The 18,707-nt window shown below is 35.1% G+C and overlaps 1 protein-coding gene across 3 annotated transcripts in view; it reads right to left on the reverse strand.

The window, feature by feature from the left end:
* Positions 1 to 18,707, reverse strand: part of LOC150106225 (adiponectin receptor protein-like) — a 255,050-nt gene that overhangs the window by 92,914 nt on the left and 143,429 nt on the right. For all 3 annotated transcript variants that reach the window (XM_090392251.1, XM_090392249.1, XM_090392250.1), the window contains exon 5: positions 11,069 to 11,249. In XM_090392251.1, the coding sequence (XP_090248377.1) occupies positions 11,069 to 11,249 (181 nt within the window). The remainder of the gene's footprint in view (positions 1 to 11,068; positions 11,250 to 18,707) is intronic.

An 18,707-nucleotide genomic window follows, 5' to 3' on the forward strand; every position in this document is an offset into this window, starting at 1 on the left:
ATAGTTCTTTATGGTCTTCCCAGCTAAGTTCTGCTAGTTGGTGCAACGTGAAAATTTGGTCTATTGTTGAATAGTTTCCTCGGAAACCAGCTTGTTCTATGCCTATCATTTCTTCGTAGGTGTTTTTTTAATCTATTTTGTATAATTCTTATGAATATTTTATAGGTGTGAGGGAGTAAATTGATTGGTCTGTAATTTCTGCAGTCTCTTTTGTCTCCTTTCTTGTATATTGGGATGGTCTTTCCGGTTCTCCAGTCATCTGGGATCTCTCCTGTTTGTAGTATTTTATTGAATAGGGTTGTTAAATATTCTATTGATATGCTGCCTCCATATGACCACAGTTCAGTAGGGATAGTATCAATGCCTGGTACTTTGTTTTTCATTTGTTTTATTGCGTATCTAACTTCTTCTTGCAAAATTTTTGGGTGGTTGTTATTTTCTTCTATTGTTGGCATTGTAGTTTTGTTTCCCTGGTGAAAGATAGTCTTCAAATGGTTTGACCAGATTTTTCTTATATCTTCAATATTCCTGGTTTCAGTCATCTTGTTTATCACTGTTACTGCTTTTGCTGAGAATTCCTTTGTAATTTCTCTTATAGTGTCATGGAAGATTTTAGGTTGTTTTGTTGGTATGCTTCTAGGCATTTCTTAGCTTTTTCTTCTAACCATTTTTCTTTGGCTTTTTTGCACAGGTTATCAACTTTTATTTTTTAGTGCTCTGTATTTTTCTCTATTCTCTTCATTGTTTTGTTGGTTTACAAGTATCTTGGCTTCTCTTTTTTTTTCTATTGTAGCTAGGATTTCTTGGGTTATCCACAGTTTGTTTATTGTGGGTTTGGTACCTAGAGTGTCTTTTGCAATTGATACACTTTTCTTTTCCTTCTTCCCAGTATTTTCCGCTGTTCTGGAAGATGGAGGGTTTTAATTTCAAGCACATCTGTTCTAAAAATCGACTTCTGCTTGAGCTATCTTTTAGTTTTGATAGGTTGATGTTTTCTTCTTTTCTGATACTGTTTTTGCTATTGAATTTTATCTTCATTTTGGCAGTTAATATTTCATGATCAGTGTCGAAATCAAACCTCCCTAATGTTCATACATTATTGACTGATCTTTTCCATTGTTTGTTTATGATGATATAGTCTATGCAGTTCTTTATATTACCATCTGGGGATGTCCATATATATTTATTATTAGGGCGTTGATAGAACAGTGTGTTTATAATCATTAGATCGTTTGCTTTACAGAAGTGGAGTAATTGTTCTCCTTTGTCGTTAAGCTCTCCGTATCTAAATTTCCCCATCACATCTTTTTTTGTCTGCTGTGAACTATCCTATTTTAGCATTAAAATCTCCCATCACTATCATGAGTTATGTGAACTATCCTATTTTAGCATTAAAATCTCCCATCGCTATCATGAGTTCTCTATTTTTGGGATTATCTATTTCCTGTTGTAGATCTTCATAGAAATTTTCTATTTCTTCCTCTGAATGGTTACTGTCTAGTGCATATATTTGGATTATTTTAATTGTTTGACCTTTTTCTTTTGCTTGAAGTTTGGCTGTTATTATTCTAGGAGACACTGGGTTTATTTCAATTACTGAGTGTGTAAGTTTCTTTTCAATTAGTAATGCAACTTCTTCTCTGTGTATGTTATCTTTTCTTCCTGAGAAGTGCAGTCTCCCTTCTGGTAAATCCATGAATCCATCTCTGCACCAATGTGTCTCTGATAAACCTAAAATACTCCATTTCAGTCTTTTTAAATTTTCCTGGACTAATTGTAATTTTCCAGGTCGGTATAGTGATCTTATGTTGAGGGTGGCTACATGTTTCACATCCTTGGCTGACCACATTGCTGATTTCTCACCTACTCTATGTGGTCTTTGAGTAGGCGCGTCGGTTGTCCCATATGCAGTAGCACTATCTCGGTTTGTAGACTTTCTCCTGCTCATGAAAGTTACTGGCATAATAATGTAGCCAACTTGCCATGCCTCTGCTACATCCTTTGTTCCACGGCTCTTTATTCTTTATTCAGAGCAACCCATTTGGGTTTCCCCCATCCGCCACCTGGGGGACGCGCCTGGTAGGAATGTGGTCTCCCCCATTTCGCATACACTGCACTGAATAATATCCCAAATATTCAAATTGCTGGACAATGTGGTCTTTTCTGCTGTAAAATCTCTCATGATAAAGTGACTTAATAACTTATGTTTGGTTTACATGTTTTGTTATATAGGAGAATGTACTCAGAAAATTGTTAAATAATCCTTTATGTAAAAATATTGTATTGAGCCTTTGTGAAATTTGTGGCACATGACGTCATCAAGTAAAGCTACTAAATAATGTTAAGTCAGTAAGATAATGCTATGATTAGTGATAAAATTCTGAGAATTGCCATGAATGGAAAATTCCAGAGACCTGTGAAGAACGATGTCATCATGTCCAGAGGTCAATACGTGACCAAAGTTGCCATGGACAAAGAATTCCAAAGATTTGTGAAATATAACATCTGTGTGTCTGAAAGTAACCATGTGACCAATTATGAGAGAGACGTACATCTGCACAATGGAGGCTCAGGCCTATAAAAGGCAGGTCTTCCAAGAAGAAATTTGTCTTAGGATTCTCTAGGCTTTCTCTTACCTGAGATCACAGCCATTAGCTGTCGGTAGCGAAAGAGAAGCATCGTTAGCTTCAAGTCATCTACCTGGATCACTGCCACGTGAGAAATGTGTCCAGTCACCATAGAAGGAAGGAACTGCATATCGTCGCTATGTTAAGGATCCAATAAAGAAAGGCACAATTGACTTCTCGAGCAAGGAAAGAAATTAATGGGAAAGTAGGAGCAAGACAGTAAGTGAAGACAAAGATAAGAAGATTTTCGTGTGATCAATAGGATAATGTGAAGACTGTCTGCTAAGGATTTGTAAGTATTACTGAAGATATGCAAAGTGAATGTATGTAACGATTGTATGTGCAATGTCTATGGTTGTGAGATATTGTATAGTAATATTAAATTAGGTTTAACCAATATATGTCTTATAATCGAGTAATGTTGAAAGTTTATTTTTTCACTTGGTTAGAGTATAATATAAAATTAGTTTAATCCTTTATCCAAGTGTGAGCAAACAAAGTTTGCGCCTGAAGTATCTTCAGGACTAGGGTAAAGTGATACAACACCAGGGCAACTCGTTGCAAAGGTGGAGAAAGATACCAACACTCCTAACTCAGTATCCCCTATAATGCAAAACACATCTCCTTGCGGATATGTCTAATGTTACGCATTAAAGGAAGGGCCACTAACCAGACTAGTTTCGACCTTTATTGAGGTCTCTTCAGTGGGAGCCAGGCCCTAGTGGAAATACCAGGCAGAAGCATTAGCAGGTCATCTCTACCTATAGGAGTTGCCAAATGGTGTGCCACCCTTTTTTAATAAATTACTCTGGATAAGTGAAAAAATAAACTTTCAACATCTTTCTCTAAATCCAGAGTAATTTATTAAAAAAGGGTGGCACACCATTTGGCAACTCCTATAGGTAGAGATGACCTGCTAATGCTTCTGCCTGGTATTTCCACTAGGGCCTGGCTCCCACTGAAGAGACCTCAATAAAGGTCGAAACTAGTCTGGTTAGTGGCCCTTCCTTTAATGCATAACATTAGACATATCCGCAAGGAGATGTGTTTTGCATTATAGGGGATACTGAGTTAGGAGTGTTGGTAGCTTTCTCCACCTTTGCAACGAGTTGCCCTGGTGTTGTATCACTTTACCCTAGTCCTGAAGATACTTCACGCGCAAACTTTGTTTGCTCACACTTGGATAAAGGATTAAACTAATTTTATATTATAATCGAGTAATGTTATGTTAAATTGTAAACTAGCTCAGAACTAAATTCTAGAGTAGTAAGGAAATTGTGACAACCTTGTGTATACACTGAATGATTCTATAAATATTGTTTTAGGATTAATTAAAAGGTTTGTAAACAACACACTTGACTGTATTTTGTCAATGCACTATCCTAAAAAAAAAAAAAATTTGAACCTGCATAAGAGAAGTATATTTTAACTTTATTTAAGCTATGACTAGTTAAAAGTAAAAATAAATTTAAGCAGGGAATACAAACGATATCTGCTTTGTCGTTGATTTAACAGCTTATACTCTCGCACTCGATATATAGTCTAACTGGCACAGTCATTAAACAAATAAATTTGCTACACTATAGAATGCGAGAGATAAGAGTAATAAATATATGGCAGTGGTTCATAACTTTAGGCAGTAGACCATTAACGATAGTCAAGCAATAGAAGATACAAAGATGAAGCAGGGTAGTGGAAGTATGTAGTATTGCAGAGGGCACAGCCAGCAAGAATAAAGAACGTATAACCACACAGCAATATTACACTGTCATTGTTTGTCGCATTGCTGCCATGCCGACAATATCACAATAAAATTGTTATAAATATACTAATACTTGGAAAACACAAAAATCTATACTAATACACTATAATACTCTAATTTTCTGATGAAAACACAGCAAAACAGATAAAAATCACTAATTTCACATGAGCGCTAAATTACATGATCACTTGCATTATGAAACCAAAACCATCAGTGATAATATGGTGAATTTTTTTTTCTTGTGTCCTTTATCCTTAACACCTTCTTAGCCAATGGCTACAACCCCCCCAAAAAAATATATAAAACAGTTAATCACAACCTCCCCTTCATAACAGAGATTACTCTAAATCTATCACCATTCCATATATCCAACGTATAAGCCATCCAAAAAGCTAACAAAAATCCTAAGGAAATATGACCTCAACTAGTTACAAACCACATAAGAAATTGGTATCTCTTATCTGCTCCTAAGACCAGCCACTTCCCATAGACCTACCTGGAGTATACCAGATCTCTTGCAGTTGCAAACTGTCCTACTATGGCCAAATAGGCAGGATAGTCAATATCAGGATATCTGAACGCAGGACTACCCCCATTTCCAATTTCCACCAATACAGCCACTCAACACTTGCTGACCATGAATTGGACACCCACCACAGAATACGCTGGAAGAAGGCCACTTTATTACACCACAGCAAACGCAAGTATAAAAGATTATTCCTTGAATCAGCCTCAGCTCTGAAAAACTTCCCAAACTTCAACAAATTTGGATGCATGAGACTGCTTCAAATCTGGGAAGCTTACATTCTAAGATCAGCCCAGCAGTCAAAACAACCAAATTTAGCTCGCTAGGAGGCACGTTTAGGACTCTAGGACTGACTTCAGTTGCCTTTCTTCAGCCTCATTTGCTTAGTGTTAGTGCCTGCATGCACATAACACTGTTTTGCGATTCCTGAAGATGGCAATGTAACATTGCCGAAATACAGCCAGTTATTAATTAAAGTTTTTATAATTAATAATATAGTTCATGTTGTCATTTCCTAAAATATTAGAAGTATGTCTAATCAACGTATAAGCCTATCTACAAGAAAAACATTTATGCTTGAATGAGAGTTAAGGGGGTGCTTAAGGGTCAAAGCTATATAACTGAGAGGCTACCTCCACACAGCCTTTAAAGGAATGCAGAGAACCGACCAGGGCTTATGACCTTATGTCCAATCCTCACCTTCTCGTGGTGCACCCTGTTGGGTATCTACCTGGATACTGAACGAACGAGGATGGTCTGCCAATTTGAGATTTAGCTGACCAAATTGTATTCTTACTGGTTTAAAACAAAATATAAAATGATGTTACAACATGACAGAATTTCATGCCAGCTGGAACGTCGCCCGGTTAAACAAGGTACCCCATTGCATTCGCCAGGGAACCAAGGCGAACAGCAAAAAGTCAGCTACAGGAACAAATCTGAAAACACACCCCAATTCAACATCATCAGGGATAAAGATTGGTACTATCAACATAAGAAGCCTGAATGGCAAAGAAATGGAGCTAGCTGAGGAATTAGATAAGTACCAGATCGACATAATAGGGGTGACTGAAACAAAAAAGACAAACACTAGTGAGATCTTTCTGAGCAATAAATACAAAATGTTATATTCAGGCAATGACAATCAAGGAAAAGAAGGGGTAGCCATAGTATTCAACAATAAATACGAGGCTAATCTTCTTGAATGGAAAGCAGTGTCAAGAAGAGTGATGTGGGCAAATATCAGAATGGGGAATTGGACAATGAGAATTATTTGTGTCTATGGTCCCACAGAAGGTTCTACTAATGTAGAAGTGGAGGAATTTTTTGATGCTTTAGAGAAAGCAACTGACACAATGAAAAAGGAAAAGTTGGTCCTTGTTGGGGATCTAAATAGCAGAGTAGGAAATGATTGTGAGACATACAAAAATATTTTGGGAAAATTTGGAGAAAAGAGCAAAGCTAATAATAATAATGGCAAATACCTGTTGGATTTTTGCTCAGCACATGGACTAGTTATTACTAACACCATGTTCCAACATAAAAATGTGCACAAATTCACATGGAGAGAAAAGGCAAGGAATAATTAAAGTCTCATTGATAATGTTATTGTGGATAGTGATGTTTTCTCCCTGGTGCAGGATACTAGTGTACAGAGGATTTGAAATTGGAAGTGATCACTATTTAGTCTTGAGCAGGATAAAATTGAATTTCATATTGAAAAGAATAACATGTAAGAAAGTTTTAAAGAGAATAAAAGTTGAGCAGCACTCAGATGTGAACTGTAGACTAAAATACAAAAGATTATTGAAGAAAAAATTAAAGAGTTTGAGAACAAGAACCAAACCTTGGAGATTCAGTGGCAAACTTTGAAGAAAACCCTGATTGATTCAGCCAGAGAGGCATGTGGTGAGGTTGTCTACAAGGATAGAAAAATCAGAACTCCATGGTGGACACAGGAAGTTAAAGAGGCAATGAAGAAAAAGAAGAAAGCATATCAAAAATTCCTGGCAAAAAAATCTGCTTGTGCACTTAGATAGAGAATACAGAGACAAATATAAGAAAGCTAAACACTGTGTAAAACTAGTTAAACAGATCATAGGAAGACTTTGGTAAGAACATAGAAAATAAATATCGAGAAGGTGGGAAAATATTCTGGAGGTTGTCATAAAAGCTCAGAAATGGAGGAAAGAGTGCTGTGAAAGGAATTAGAGGTGATAAAGATGACATGAAAACGGGAGAAAAAGATATCCTTGGAGTATGGAGTAATTACTTCAAAAAATTGCTAAATAAAACAAAACGTGATATCACAGTCATAAAAAGCACTCAACACGCATACAGTCAAGAATATATATCCATACTTAAAATAGAAATATCCATCAAAGGTTTGAAATGTGGAAAGGCAGCAGGAGTAGATGATATTCCACCAGAAATGCTGAAGTATGGAGGTATAAAAGTCTTACAGTGGCTACACTGCATAGTTCAAAAGGCCTGGACAGAGGGACGAATTCCTGATGATTGGAGTAGAGCTCTCGTAGTACCCACATATAAAAAGAGAAATAAAACTGAATGTGAGAATTGCAGAGGTATTTCCCTACTGAGTGTTCCTGGAAAGATTTATGCAAGTATACTTGAGAAATAGTGGAGAAGAATTGTGGAAGAAAAGCTTGGTGAAGAACAAGCTGGATTCAAGCCAAATAGAGACTGTCAGGATCAGATCTTCACTTTACAACAAATAGTCGAGAAAGCATGGGAATATAACAAAGATCTATATTTAAGTTTTGTCGATCTGGAAAAGACATATGACAAGTTGACAAGAGAGAAGCTGATCAATACAAGACAGTTATATGGTGTCAATGGGGCATTATATCAAGCAACACTTAGTCTTTATTTGAGTTGCAAGTCAGTAGTTAGAAGTGAAGGAAGTACAGGAAGATGGTTTAATGTTAAATCTGGTGTGAGACAAGGATGTACATTATCCCTTCTGTTATTATCTATATGGATCACATTATGAAGGAAAGTGGTATTAAACATGATATCAAAATTGGAGATGTTAATGTCAGCTCTCTGCTTTATGTGGACGATGTTATACTTCTAAATGAATCCGTGTATAGAGGCTTAAGTGCTGTGAAGACATAATGTTGGAGGTTTAATAAATTTTTTACAACACTCAGAAAGGATTAAAAAGAATTTAATACTTCCTATATTTCATCCTAGTCACTAGGACATCTACGGGGATTACAAAAATAACTAATGTAACATAACACAAATATCATACAATACTAAGCCCAACCACGTGGGTGACACTAAAGTCCTATCTAGGTGGAGCGCCCTCTAAGGGCAGTTGTAGGTGGCCTGGAATATAAAGTAGAATCTCTGGTGATGAGTGTTTCCCAAATTTTCGGAAGCTTAATGCAACCGTATTTATTAAGATTTGGTTGATTTCTAAGAGCTGCTGCTGCTTCTAAGAATAGTCTCTCTTTCTTGAATTTGCTGTGATGGAGCATGGTGGTTTTCTTCCATGATACTCTGTAGGTGGTGTCCAAGACATGGTCAGCCAAGCCTGAATGACCATAGTTGTGTTTACAGATGTAAGACTTGTGTTCCTCTAGGCGGATGGATGCTGATCTGCCTGTCTGTCCAAAGTACGCCAGCTTTAGTGTCACCCACGTGGTTGGGCTTAGTATTGTATGATATTTGTGTTATGTTACATTAATTATTTTTGTAATCCCCGCAGATGTCCTAGTGACTAGGATGAAATATAGGAAGCATTAAATTCTTTTTAATCCTTTCTGAGTGTTGTAAAAAATCCATTAAACCTCCAACATTACGTTCTAAATGAATCAGCTACAAGTATACAAGATTCCCTGACTAAATTAAATAACTGTTGTAATAGATATGGCATGAAGGTCAGCAATAAAAAGACAAATACAATGAAAATAAGTAGAATCGTTGAAAATGTCATCTGCATTGTGAACGGAGAACCTGTGGAACAAGTAAAACATTTCAGCTACTTAGGCATGATTTTTAGTGAAGATGGTAAATTGAATATGGAAATAGACAATAGAATCAACAAAGCTGGTATGGTAGGAAGTCAATTGAATAATTTCATATGGAATAAGAAAGAAATTAGTCGGAACACTAAATTAGCTGTATACAAGACAGTGTTCAAACCAATTTTAACTTATAGATCTGAGAGCTGGGTCAGAAGTAAAACACTTGACCAAAGACTAGAGACCGCAGATATGAGAGTCCTGAGAAAGATTAGAGGTGTGAACAGATGGCATCAATGGCAATATCATATTAAAAACGAGGATATTAGGAAAGAACTTGACATTGCCTGCATCCAGGAATGCGTTAGCAGAGCTAATCTAAAGTGGTATGGTCACTTAAACAGAATGGGCAAGGAAAGATTAGCAAAACAAGTGTTCTCTGCCAGGCAGGAAAACAACCCAGAGGAAGACCAAGATATAGTTGGATTGATATGGTACAAAGTGCCTTAGACGATAGAAATATAAGATCCGATAATGTTGGAGTCTTGAGAAGTAACAGACTGATTTGGAGAAAATTATAGATAGGAAGTTAGTAATGATGTAAATTTTTCATGTAGTATTATCATATCCTGTACACCCTTTGAGGTACATGGCAGGAATTTGATGATAATGATGAGAGTTAAGCAACATGGTAAACAGCATATCAGAAAATCTGGTCTTTCTACATAAAATTAACCTCCCTTTGTGGATAATTTTAGATATTTTCTGACTTCAGCTAATTACCAATGATATGAACAGTATTACAGAGGACAAATGACTAGAACAAAATGTATTCCGTAAAAGACTCAACTTTTACTTTCAAATCAATAACTGAAAAGAGAATTTCACAAAGAGACATTAGAGCATAAAAGTCTACATCTGAATCACCTCTTGACCAGGAGCAGAATATTTACAGCCTCCTGAGAGCATGATGCATTATGTATCATTCAGCATGAACATGGATATAAAGCTTTCTAGGAAAGTAAAGCATTTATTTTCACTTCCACCTCCATCCGAGAAAACACAGCATATAGTAAAAGAAACTGTCCAATACACTATCTATACACAAATCCAAACAGAACCATTTTCATTTATTGTGGTATCTGAAGATATCATTTCAGAATCACCATGTAGTCTTAACATGTGTTTTCATCTAACTTTTAGCTCATCGATGGTACTAAATGTATGATACATCAACCAACTTTTGGGGATGGGATTCACACCATTCACTGGTTTAAGACAAAAATAAAATCCCCCCCCCCAAAAAAAATTCACTTCACTCAAGTGCTAAACACTTTTACTAGTAATAAATTATAACAAAAATATTTAAAATATGAATATCTTTAAAATAATTAAAGATACTCATTAAAAAGCCTCATTCAGATGCCTGCTACTTCTGAAAAACTTAATTTGCTAATCAAATATAACTTCTCATCTACTTATACATTACTGAAAAACACTACCATGTTTAGGCAATGGCTGTCATAACCTACATGACCATGGGCTGGCAGCTATTAAAATTTTTTTTTTAAAATATAAGATGAAAAGTATGCACTTGCTGAGCATGCTATTCTTAAGAGCCACTGATACATGGGAAAAGAATAGAGATAAATTGTTTGCACTGATGGTTACCGTAACAAAGGCTGTGGAGGCTAGTGTATTATGTTGGTTAATTGCAATTGTTCTTTTAGCTGGTTTGCTTGTTTTTAGGCAAATCAGCTAGAAGGACACAAACAAGCAAACCCTACCATCTCTGTAAAAGACGAGCTAATTCAACTTCAGTGGAAAAGTCTCAAAGATTCTTTGCATCCTAGATGGCATTTGAACCCTTGATGAAATTAATAAGAAGAGAGATGAAGCTTCAATTTGTTTAAGCCATACTCCTATGCTGCCTAGTACGGCCTTGTTGTTTAGACCATCTTCATTGCACTGTGATGAGATGTGTGAACAGTTAGATAAGCATGTCACAATTAAGTACTAATGAAACTAGTGCATGCATTTAATATAATTTAATCAATTCTTGATGTCTCTAGAATTATATTAACATTCTTAATTAAAGTTGATCAAGTAATGGAATGGTCAATAATCAAATTAAATAAGAATACAACATGTCATAACTAACTTGCTAAATAACTTCCCAATTGCCTCTGAATGGCAGTTCACTGTGTGGAAGGTAAATGATGTCCCAAGACATATAATAGCACTAGCAAAGAATGTAGCAAATACAACTTTTTCTTCCCAATGAATTTCAATTGATGGACGTGTAAGAAAATAAGCTGCTACCCCAATAAATGATATGCAACCTATATAAATGATATGAATAGAAGTATTAATAATTAAATATAATTAATTCCTTTAACAGCAATATAAAATACAAAATATTCTATACAAAATATAGGATTATTATAAATAATTTTTACATTCTTGAAACTTTATTGGAAAACAATGAATGAAAGACTTTAATGGTTTCTAATGCATCTTAAGGATTGATGTAGCTAACTCTAATCTTGGCTAGCAGGAGCATTTTTTTTTATAATAACGTACAATAACGGAGAAGGCCGGACGGTGTGACGTAAGACCACGTGAGTGTTAGCTGGACATCGCGAAATACGTGAAACGCCGAGAAAAAAGAGGGAAATATAAGGGTCATGCACCCCTGAAAAAAGGCTTTTTTTTTCCTGGATCTCCTAGTGTTCGTCCCGTGGTGGTGAAGGGTGGCAGTGCCTCCATACTGGAGGATTCCGATTAAGGCAGTAGTGGGACTCGGTGGTCGTATCTCCGCGGAAGAAGTAAGCCTGGCAGTCCATAGAAGGCCAGATTCCTATAGACCATTGATGCAATACAGAACCAAGGGGAAGATAAGTAGACTTAATTTGTGTTTCACTGAATGTGAGTGAGAGATTTGTGCCTCGTAGATAAAGCAGAAAAGGGAACATTAATGATATTGAATAAGACTGTGTTGCTTTTGTTTAGAGAGGGTTGCCTTTAATCTTACTGCCTATCGCTGTGATAAAGTTCATTAATATGTTGTAAGAAGTTACGAATATGTCTAGAGTGAGGAATTGCTAATTTATAAAAGGGATTGTAAAAGATATAAATGTTATCTTGTGTGGTCTGACAGAACTACTGAGATTTAGAAAGATTGTGATAATCATGCATGATTGAAGTATTTAAGAGTATAAATAAGATTCTTACTTCAGAAAATTACAGCATAATCAGTTTTAAGTATATTTGTAGTATTGTAATATTTTAACTCTATCCTGACTGTCAGGAACTCCCTTAAGATGGGAATTAAGCTAACAGCATTGAATGTACATATTTTTGATATATAATAAACCTTGCTTTTGTATCTAACTAAGACTATCTGTGATTTCTGGAATCTGATGCACCTCTTATAAAATTAATACGAGCCTATGCGGGAGACTAGAGAAAAATAAAGTTTGGCCACGTCTGCAAAGTTGCTAGGTATCATAAGTACTGTCCTGAGATTACCTCTTGATTGTTAATATTACTAATCTAATAGCGCTAAGTGACGCAGCGAAATATAAATTTTCTTGGCGTTTTACGAGAGGTAAATCTCAGACACTCTGATGCTCTGGTGTTGCCTCGATCTCTAGGAAATTCCATTGTCCCTCAGAGGTACCACGTGATACCCGATTGAGAGTATAACGGAGATCTGACACAAAGACAAAAGAATAGTTATAACAGTAGAAAGTCGACACAACACTAGGTCATTGATGATAGTGATATCATCATGCTGATTCAGAATGCAAGTGTGTACACAGAGGATTTGAAATTGTGACCATTACTTAGCACTAAGCAGAAAAAAATGACATCACATTGAAAAGAAATTATATGGGGTGAATGGAACATTGAACAGAGCAATATATAATCTATATTTAAGTTGTCAGTCAGCAGTTAAAATTGAAGGAAATACAGGAATATGGTTTGATGTAAAATCAGAGTTAAGACAAGGATGCATATTATCTCCACTTTTATTTATCTATATGGATCACATTATGAAAGAAAGTGTATTCAAGCCTGACATTAGAATTGGAGATGTCAACCTTAGCTCTTTGCTTTATGTAGATGATCTTGTACTCCTAAACACATCTAGTGCAAGTCTCCAGGATTCTCTAACTAAATTGAATAACAGCAGTAACAAATTTGGCATGATGATAATCAACAATAAAAAGACCAAAACTATTAAATAGGTTCAGCTGCATTCTCAATGATTCCCAATAGAACAAAATAAGCCACCAATGGAACAAGAGAAGTAAAGTACTGAGTGTCCGAGATAAGAACAGGTCCTGTGATTCAATATGTCCCGACAGAGGTTTAGTTCATGAAAGAGAACTGTGCATTTACAGAAATAACTGTGAGTAAACAAGCAATATTGTTATTATTCTCCTTGTAACTTGTATAAGTAAGAATTGTATGTAAGTGTTTACGAAGGGTCGGTGGTAAAGTTTTGTTAAGTGTTGTATAGCAACTGTGTACGTTATAATGGTGCAAAGAGAATTCCTGATGGTTGTTATATAAGAAGGAATAATTATTCCATACTTACTGTAAGGTATGTGTCTTGTAATGCTAACTAAAGAGTGAATGTTGAGTGTATGTAAGATGTATATATTTCAATGATTTAGTAGTTTTGATGATAGATATATTGGGAAATTTAGTTATTCCCCACTGTCTTGTATTCTCAACTATCTAGTTAAAATGTTTTGTTTTAGCAACAATGGGTCTGATCATTTCCCAATGCAGTATCTCAAATAAAACTTGTACCTGTGTGTATGTGTTGATTTAGAATAGCCACGACTTACTGCACAGTTAAGAGGATTTTAGCTCGGACCTTACCTTTGTTCATAATCTTATTATTTTTAGACTATATATATTATTTCTTCCAGACTGGCGAAGTCATTAATAAAAATATATGTCTGGCAGAAGAGTCTGAGAGAATAAGTGTTCCGAAATCGTTTAACCAGTGATAGTTGAAAAAATAGACAGCTTAGTGAGCAGTAGGAGCAAAGGGCAGGGGTAAGAAAGAAAGGGAGAGAATAAAACTTTAAGACAGGAGGGCTTAGCAAACAAAGAAATTAAGGAAGGTTAAGGATTAACGAGAATAGATCAGATTTAGTAGATAGCATAAGGTTTTACAATGCCGCAGCCCAACAAGATTACAAGTTAATGAGTTATTAATTAGACCATACATAAGATAGAATACGAGTACAATAAATCACCCCATATGCAAAATTTTACACCACCTTAGATTAGCTCTGCTGACACATTCTTGAATGCTAATAATGTCAAGTTCCATTCTAATATCTTCCTTTTTAATATAATTCCACAATTACTGCCATCGATTCACTCCCCTAATTTTTTCTCAGAATCCTTATATCTATGGTCTTTAGTCTTTGATCAAGTGCTTTATTTCTAACTCAACTCTCTGATCCATAACTTAAAACTGGTTTAAGCACTGTATTGTATACTGAGTTGTGTTTTAGCTAATTTCTCTCTTATTCCATATAATTTTTTTCAGCTGGCTATCCACAATGCTAGCTTATTCTGTTGTCTATTTCTATTTCCATTTTTAACCTGCCATTATACTAAAAACTGTGCCTAAATACCTGAAATTTTGCTTGTTGTATAGATGGCCATTCAGAATGCAACTAAAGTTTTTTATGCTCCTGCTTATTTTCAAAGTATTGGTCCTTTTATTGCTGACTTGCACTAGATGTGTTCAGGAGTACAACATCATCTGCATAAAGCAAGAAGCTAAGTTTGACATCAACCAATTCTAATATCAAGCCTAATGCCACTTTATTTCATAATAATGTGATCCATATAGATGATGAATGAAAGTGGAGATAATGTGCATCCTTGTCTTACCCCTGATTTTACAAACCATCTTCCTGTATTTCCTTTAATTCTAACTGTGGACTGACAACTTAAATATAGACTGTATATTTCTCTGTATAATGTTCCATTCACCCCCATATAATTGTAGTGTTTTGAAAAGCTTTTCTCTGGACACCATGTCATATGCCTTTTCCAGATCTATAAAATTTAAATGCAGATCCCTGTCTAATCTTAACAACCTCTAATTGGCCTGAACCCAGGCCAGCTTGTTCTTCTCCAAGTTTCTCTTCCACAATCTTTCTCAACCTCTCTTCAAGTATGCTTGCATACTTGAAGAGAGGTTGAGAGAACATAAATCTTACATTAGTAGAGAAATTCCTCTGTAATTCTCACATTCAATAACATGTATGCCACAGTAAATAACTTTTTATTATGTAAAACATATATATTATGCATAAATTATTATATAAACTGATAATGTCTTATGTATCATAAGACATTATCAGTACAACTATCAAACACCAATAGGAATTTGAATTCAAAAAACAGTAATGCGCATGCTTAAATTGGAATCCCTCTATATATTTAGTCATGCGTTCATGGATTAAAACTACTGGGCTGCAATTAAAATTAATTTAATTAAATTAAAATATACAGATATAGTATTGAATGCAATTGATGATGACAATTTCCCAAACTTTTGGAGTAGTGAGACAGTCATTCCGATTAAGATTTGGTCTATGAAGTAAATCTTCAGTACTTTCTTTATACAAATGTTCATGTTTATATATCGATCTATGTAGTCACTTTTGGACAGCTTTTTCTGTCAAGTATTGATATGTAGTCCTCTTTGCATTCCTCTTGAAAATTTTTCTAGTACAGTTCTGTCACTGCTTGTTTCATTTAGCAGTTTTTCAAAGTAATTATTCCAGACATCTAGGATATTCTTATCTTCAGTTTTCATGTCACTTTTATAATTTTTAATTCTTTTTACAGTACTCTTTCCTCCATTTCTAAGCTTCTTTAATAGCCTCCAGAACATTTTGCCACTTTCCTGATATTTTCTATATTCTTGCCAAAGTCTTCCCATGACTTTTGTATAACTACTTTTACACACACAGCTTAGCCCTCTTTTTCTGTATTCTTTTAGGACATCTGCAAACTTATTTGCTAGGAACTTTTGGTATGCTTTCTTCTTTCCCAGGACTGCTTCTTTAATTTCTTGTGTCCATCATGGTGTTCTTATTTTTTTGTATCCTTGCAGACAATTTCACCACATACCTTCCTAGCTAAATCGATGAATTACTAGCTGAATACTCTGAAGACACCAAACTTTGGTGTCTTCAGAGTCTGCTACTGAGACACCAAAGTTCGGTTCTTGTTTAATTTAATTTTTTCTTCAATAATGCTTGTATAATCGAGTCTACAATTTCCTTGTAAAAGCTGCTGAGCACAATAATCAGTCCTTTAACTCCTCCTCCTGCACAATGCAGTTTATAGTACTGATAGTAAAAATGAAATATTTTTAACTAGGGACTGCTAAATAAATTTTCTTGTCACCATATAATTTCATATTTCAGTATTGTATTATTTCAATAAAAAAATAAATTTCAGATTTTAACTCAATATTATTAATCTTTGGAACTCTGACAAAAGAATAAATAAAATCCATAATCACATGGGTGAAACTCTGTTAGTTATAACAAAAAAATATTAGGAGAGAAGAAGACAAGCATAGTAAACTAGTGTGCAGCAGCATATGAAATTCTGACTGCCACAATTTTATGACATATACACTGCTACTTCAAAAAGCTAAAACAAATAACTAATACTCAGTATTTTATAGCCAAGACAACATAATCTACTGAACAGTGATATATTTGTAGAGAAAACTATTGCTGAGATCAGTAAAGAAAGAAAATGGCAATAAACAAAATGTGAAGAAAATAGCTGAAATTGCATCATAAGAAATGAGGGGGGAACCAATATCATGGTTCCCCCTATAGGAAGTTAGTAATGATGTAAATTTTTCATGTAGTACTATCATATCCTGTACATGCCTCAAGGGTACATGGCAGGAATTTGATGATGATGACCAATATCATGAGAGAAAACCAAATAATATTGGCAGCAACAATATAAAGAACAAATTATGTCTAATATTCCATGCATCTAAAATTATTTTAAACATCGTTAACAAACAAATTGAAAGAGCCATAAGCGGTGAATTGAGTTAGCAACAGAAAGGCTTCAGAAGAGGAACGGAAACAATTAATGCTATCCTGGAACCAAAAATACTAACAGAAAGATCACTCGAAAGAAATAGGAACATTTACATATGCTTCGTAGACTTTCAGAAGGCTTTTCACAGGGTAAAACATAATAAAACATTCAATATATTAGATAAATACTATCATATCCTGTACACGCCTCAAGGGTACATGGCAGGAATTTCATGATGATAACCAATATCATGAGAGAAAACCAAAGAATATTGGCAGCAACAATATAAAGAACATAAAATGACAATGTAAAGTACAAATTCAAACTATCTTTCTTATGAAACACATACGAAAGAAAAGAGCTAGAAGAATGAAAGTATAAAAATGAAAATACAAAATAAAAAATTTTAAATTTGAAGTGTTAATATAAACACTAATATAAATTAAAGATGCCAAGAAATTATATCTTGGTTTCATCCTTTATCCAAGTGTAAGCAAACAAAGTGCATGAAGTCACTTTGCGACTGGGCTAATTGTATACAGAGACTGATGATTTCACATCAATTGCCTTGGTATTACATAATATAATACAATGCACATGTTGTTACAGATATATAATGCTATGCATTATGGGAAGGGCCACTACTTAGACCAGTTCATACCTTTATTGTAATCTCATTAGTGGGAGCTAGACCCAGAATAGATACCAAAGTTGAGGTAATGTAGAAGTCTGGCTCTCACTGATGAGACATCCATAAAGGTCAAAACTACTCTGGATAGTGGCCCTTCCCATAATGCATAGCATTATACATGTCTGTAAGGATATGCGTAATATTCAGGAACAGTATCAGATTTTGAACCTTTATAATCATTTACTCCAAACAGGGAAAGATGTAAACAAAGGTAATACTGGAGAAGGTCTGCACATATATGATTGGTCTGCAATATTTTATGGATTTTTTAAGTAGTATTGCTTAAATAGTTTTTAAATTGTTCAACTAGTTTTTTGGTTGTTCATCTGCATGAGACTGGTGAAAAAGGAAAACTAATAGCCTTTGACTATATGATGATATAAAAGAGTTGAGGTCCTTTCTCTATCTCTTGCTATTCTATCTTTTCTTTCTACTAATACTATCAAGCTCTCTTGTATCCCTATACTAACTACTCTAGACCTATGATGAGCACCCCTTTATTTTCCCACCTCAATAAAGGTCGAAAGCCATCTGGGTAGTGGCCCTTCCCTTAATGCATTGCATTATGCATGTTTCTAATGATGTGTGTCTTGCATTATGTGATACTAAAGGCAACTGATATGAGGTCATTAGCCTTTAGTATCCCATAATGCAAGACATGTATAATGCTATGCATTAAGGGAAGGGCCACTATCCAGATGGCTTTCGACCTTTATTGAGGTGAGAAAGTAAAGGGGTGTTCATCATAGGCCTAGAGTAGTTAGTATAGGGGTACAAGAGAACTTGCTAGTATTAGAAGAAAGAAAAGACCTCAACTCCTTTATATCATCATACAGTCAAAGGTTATTACTTGTTAGTTAACAAAGGTTAGTGCTTGTAAGCACTAATAAAACAAAACAAAACCAAAAACAAAACAAACCAGTTCACACAGGATGGCACCACTTGCCAGACTGGCATGGAATGCATGCTCACAATGCCTAGTGGTATC

Source organism: Typopeltis vanoorti, chromosome 5 (genome assembly GCF_054136105.1).
Source record: "Typopeltis vanoorti isolate ZY-2024b chromosome 5, IOZ_Tvanoo_1.0, whole genome shotgun sequence".
NCBI lineage: Eukaryota > Metazoa > Arthropoda > Arachnida > Uropygi > Thelyphonidae > Typopeltis > Typopeltis vanoorti.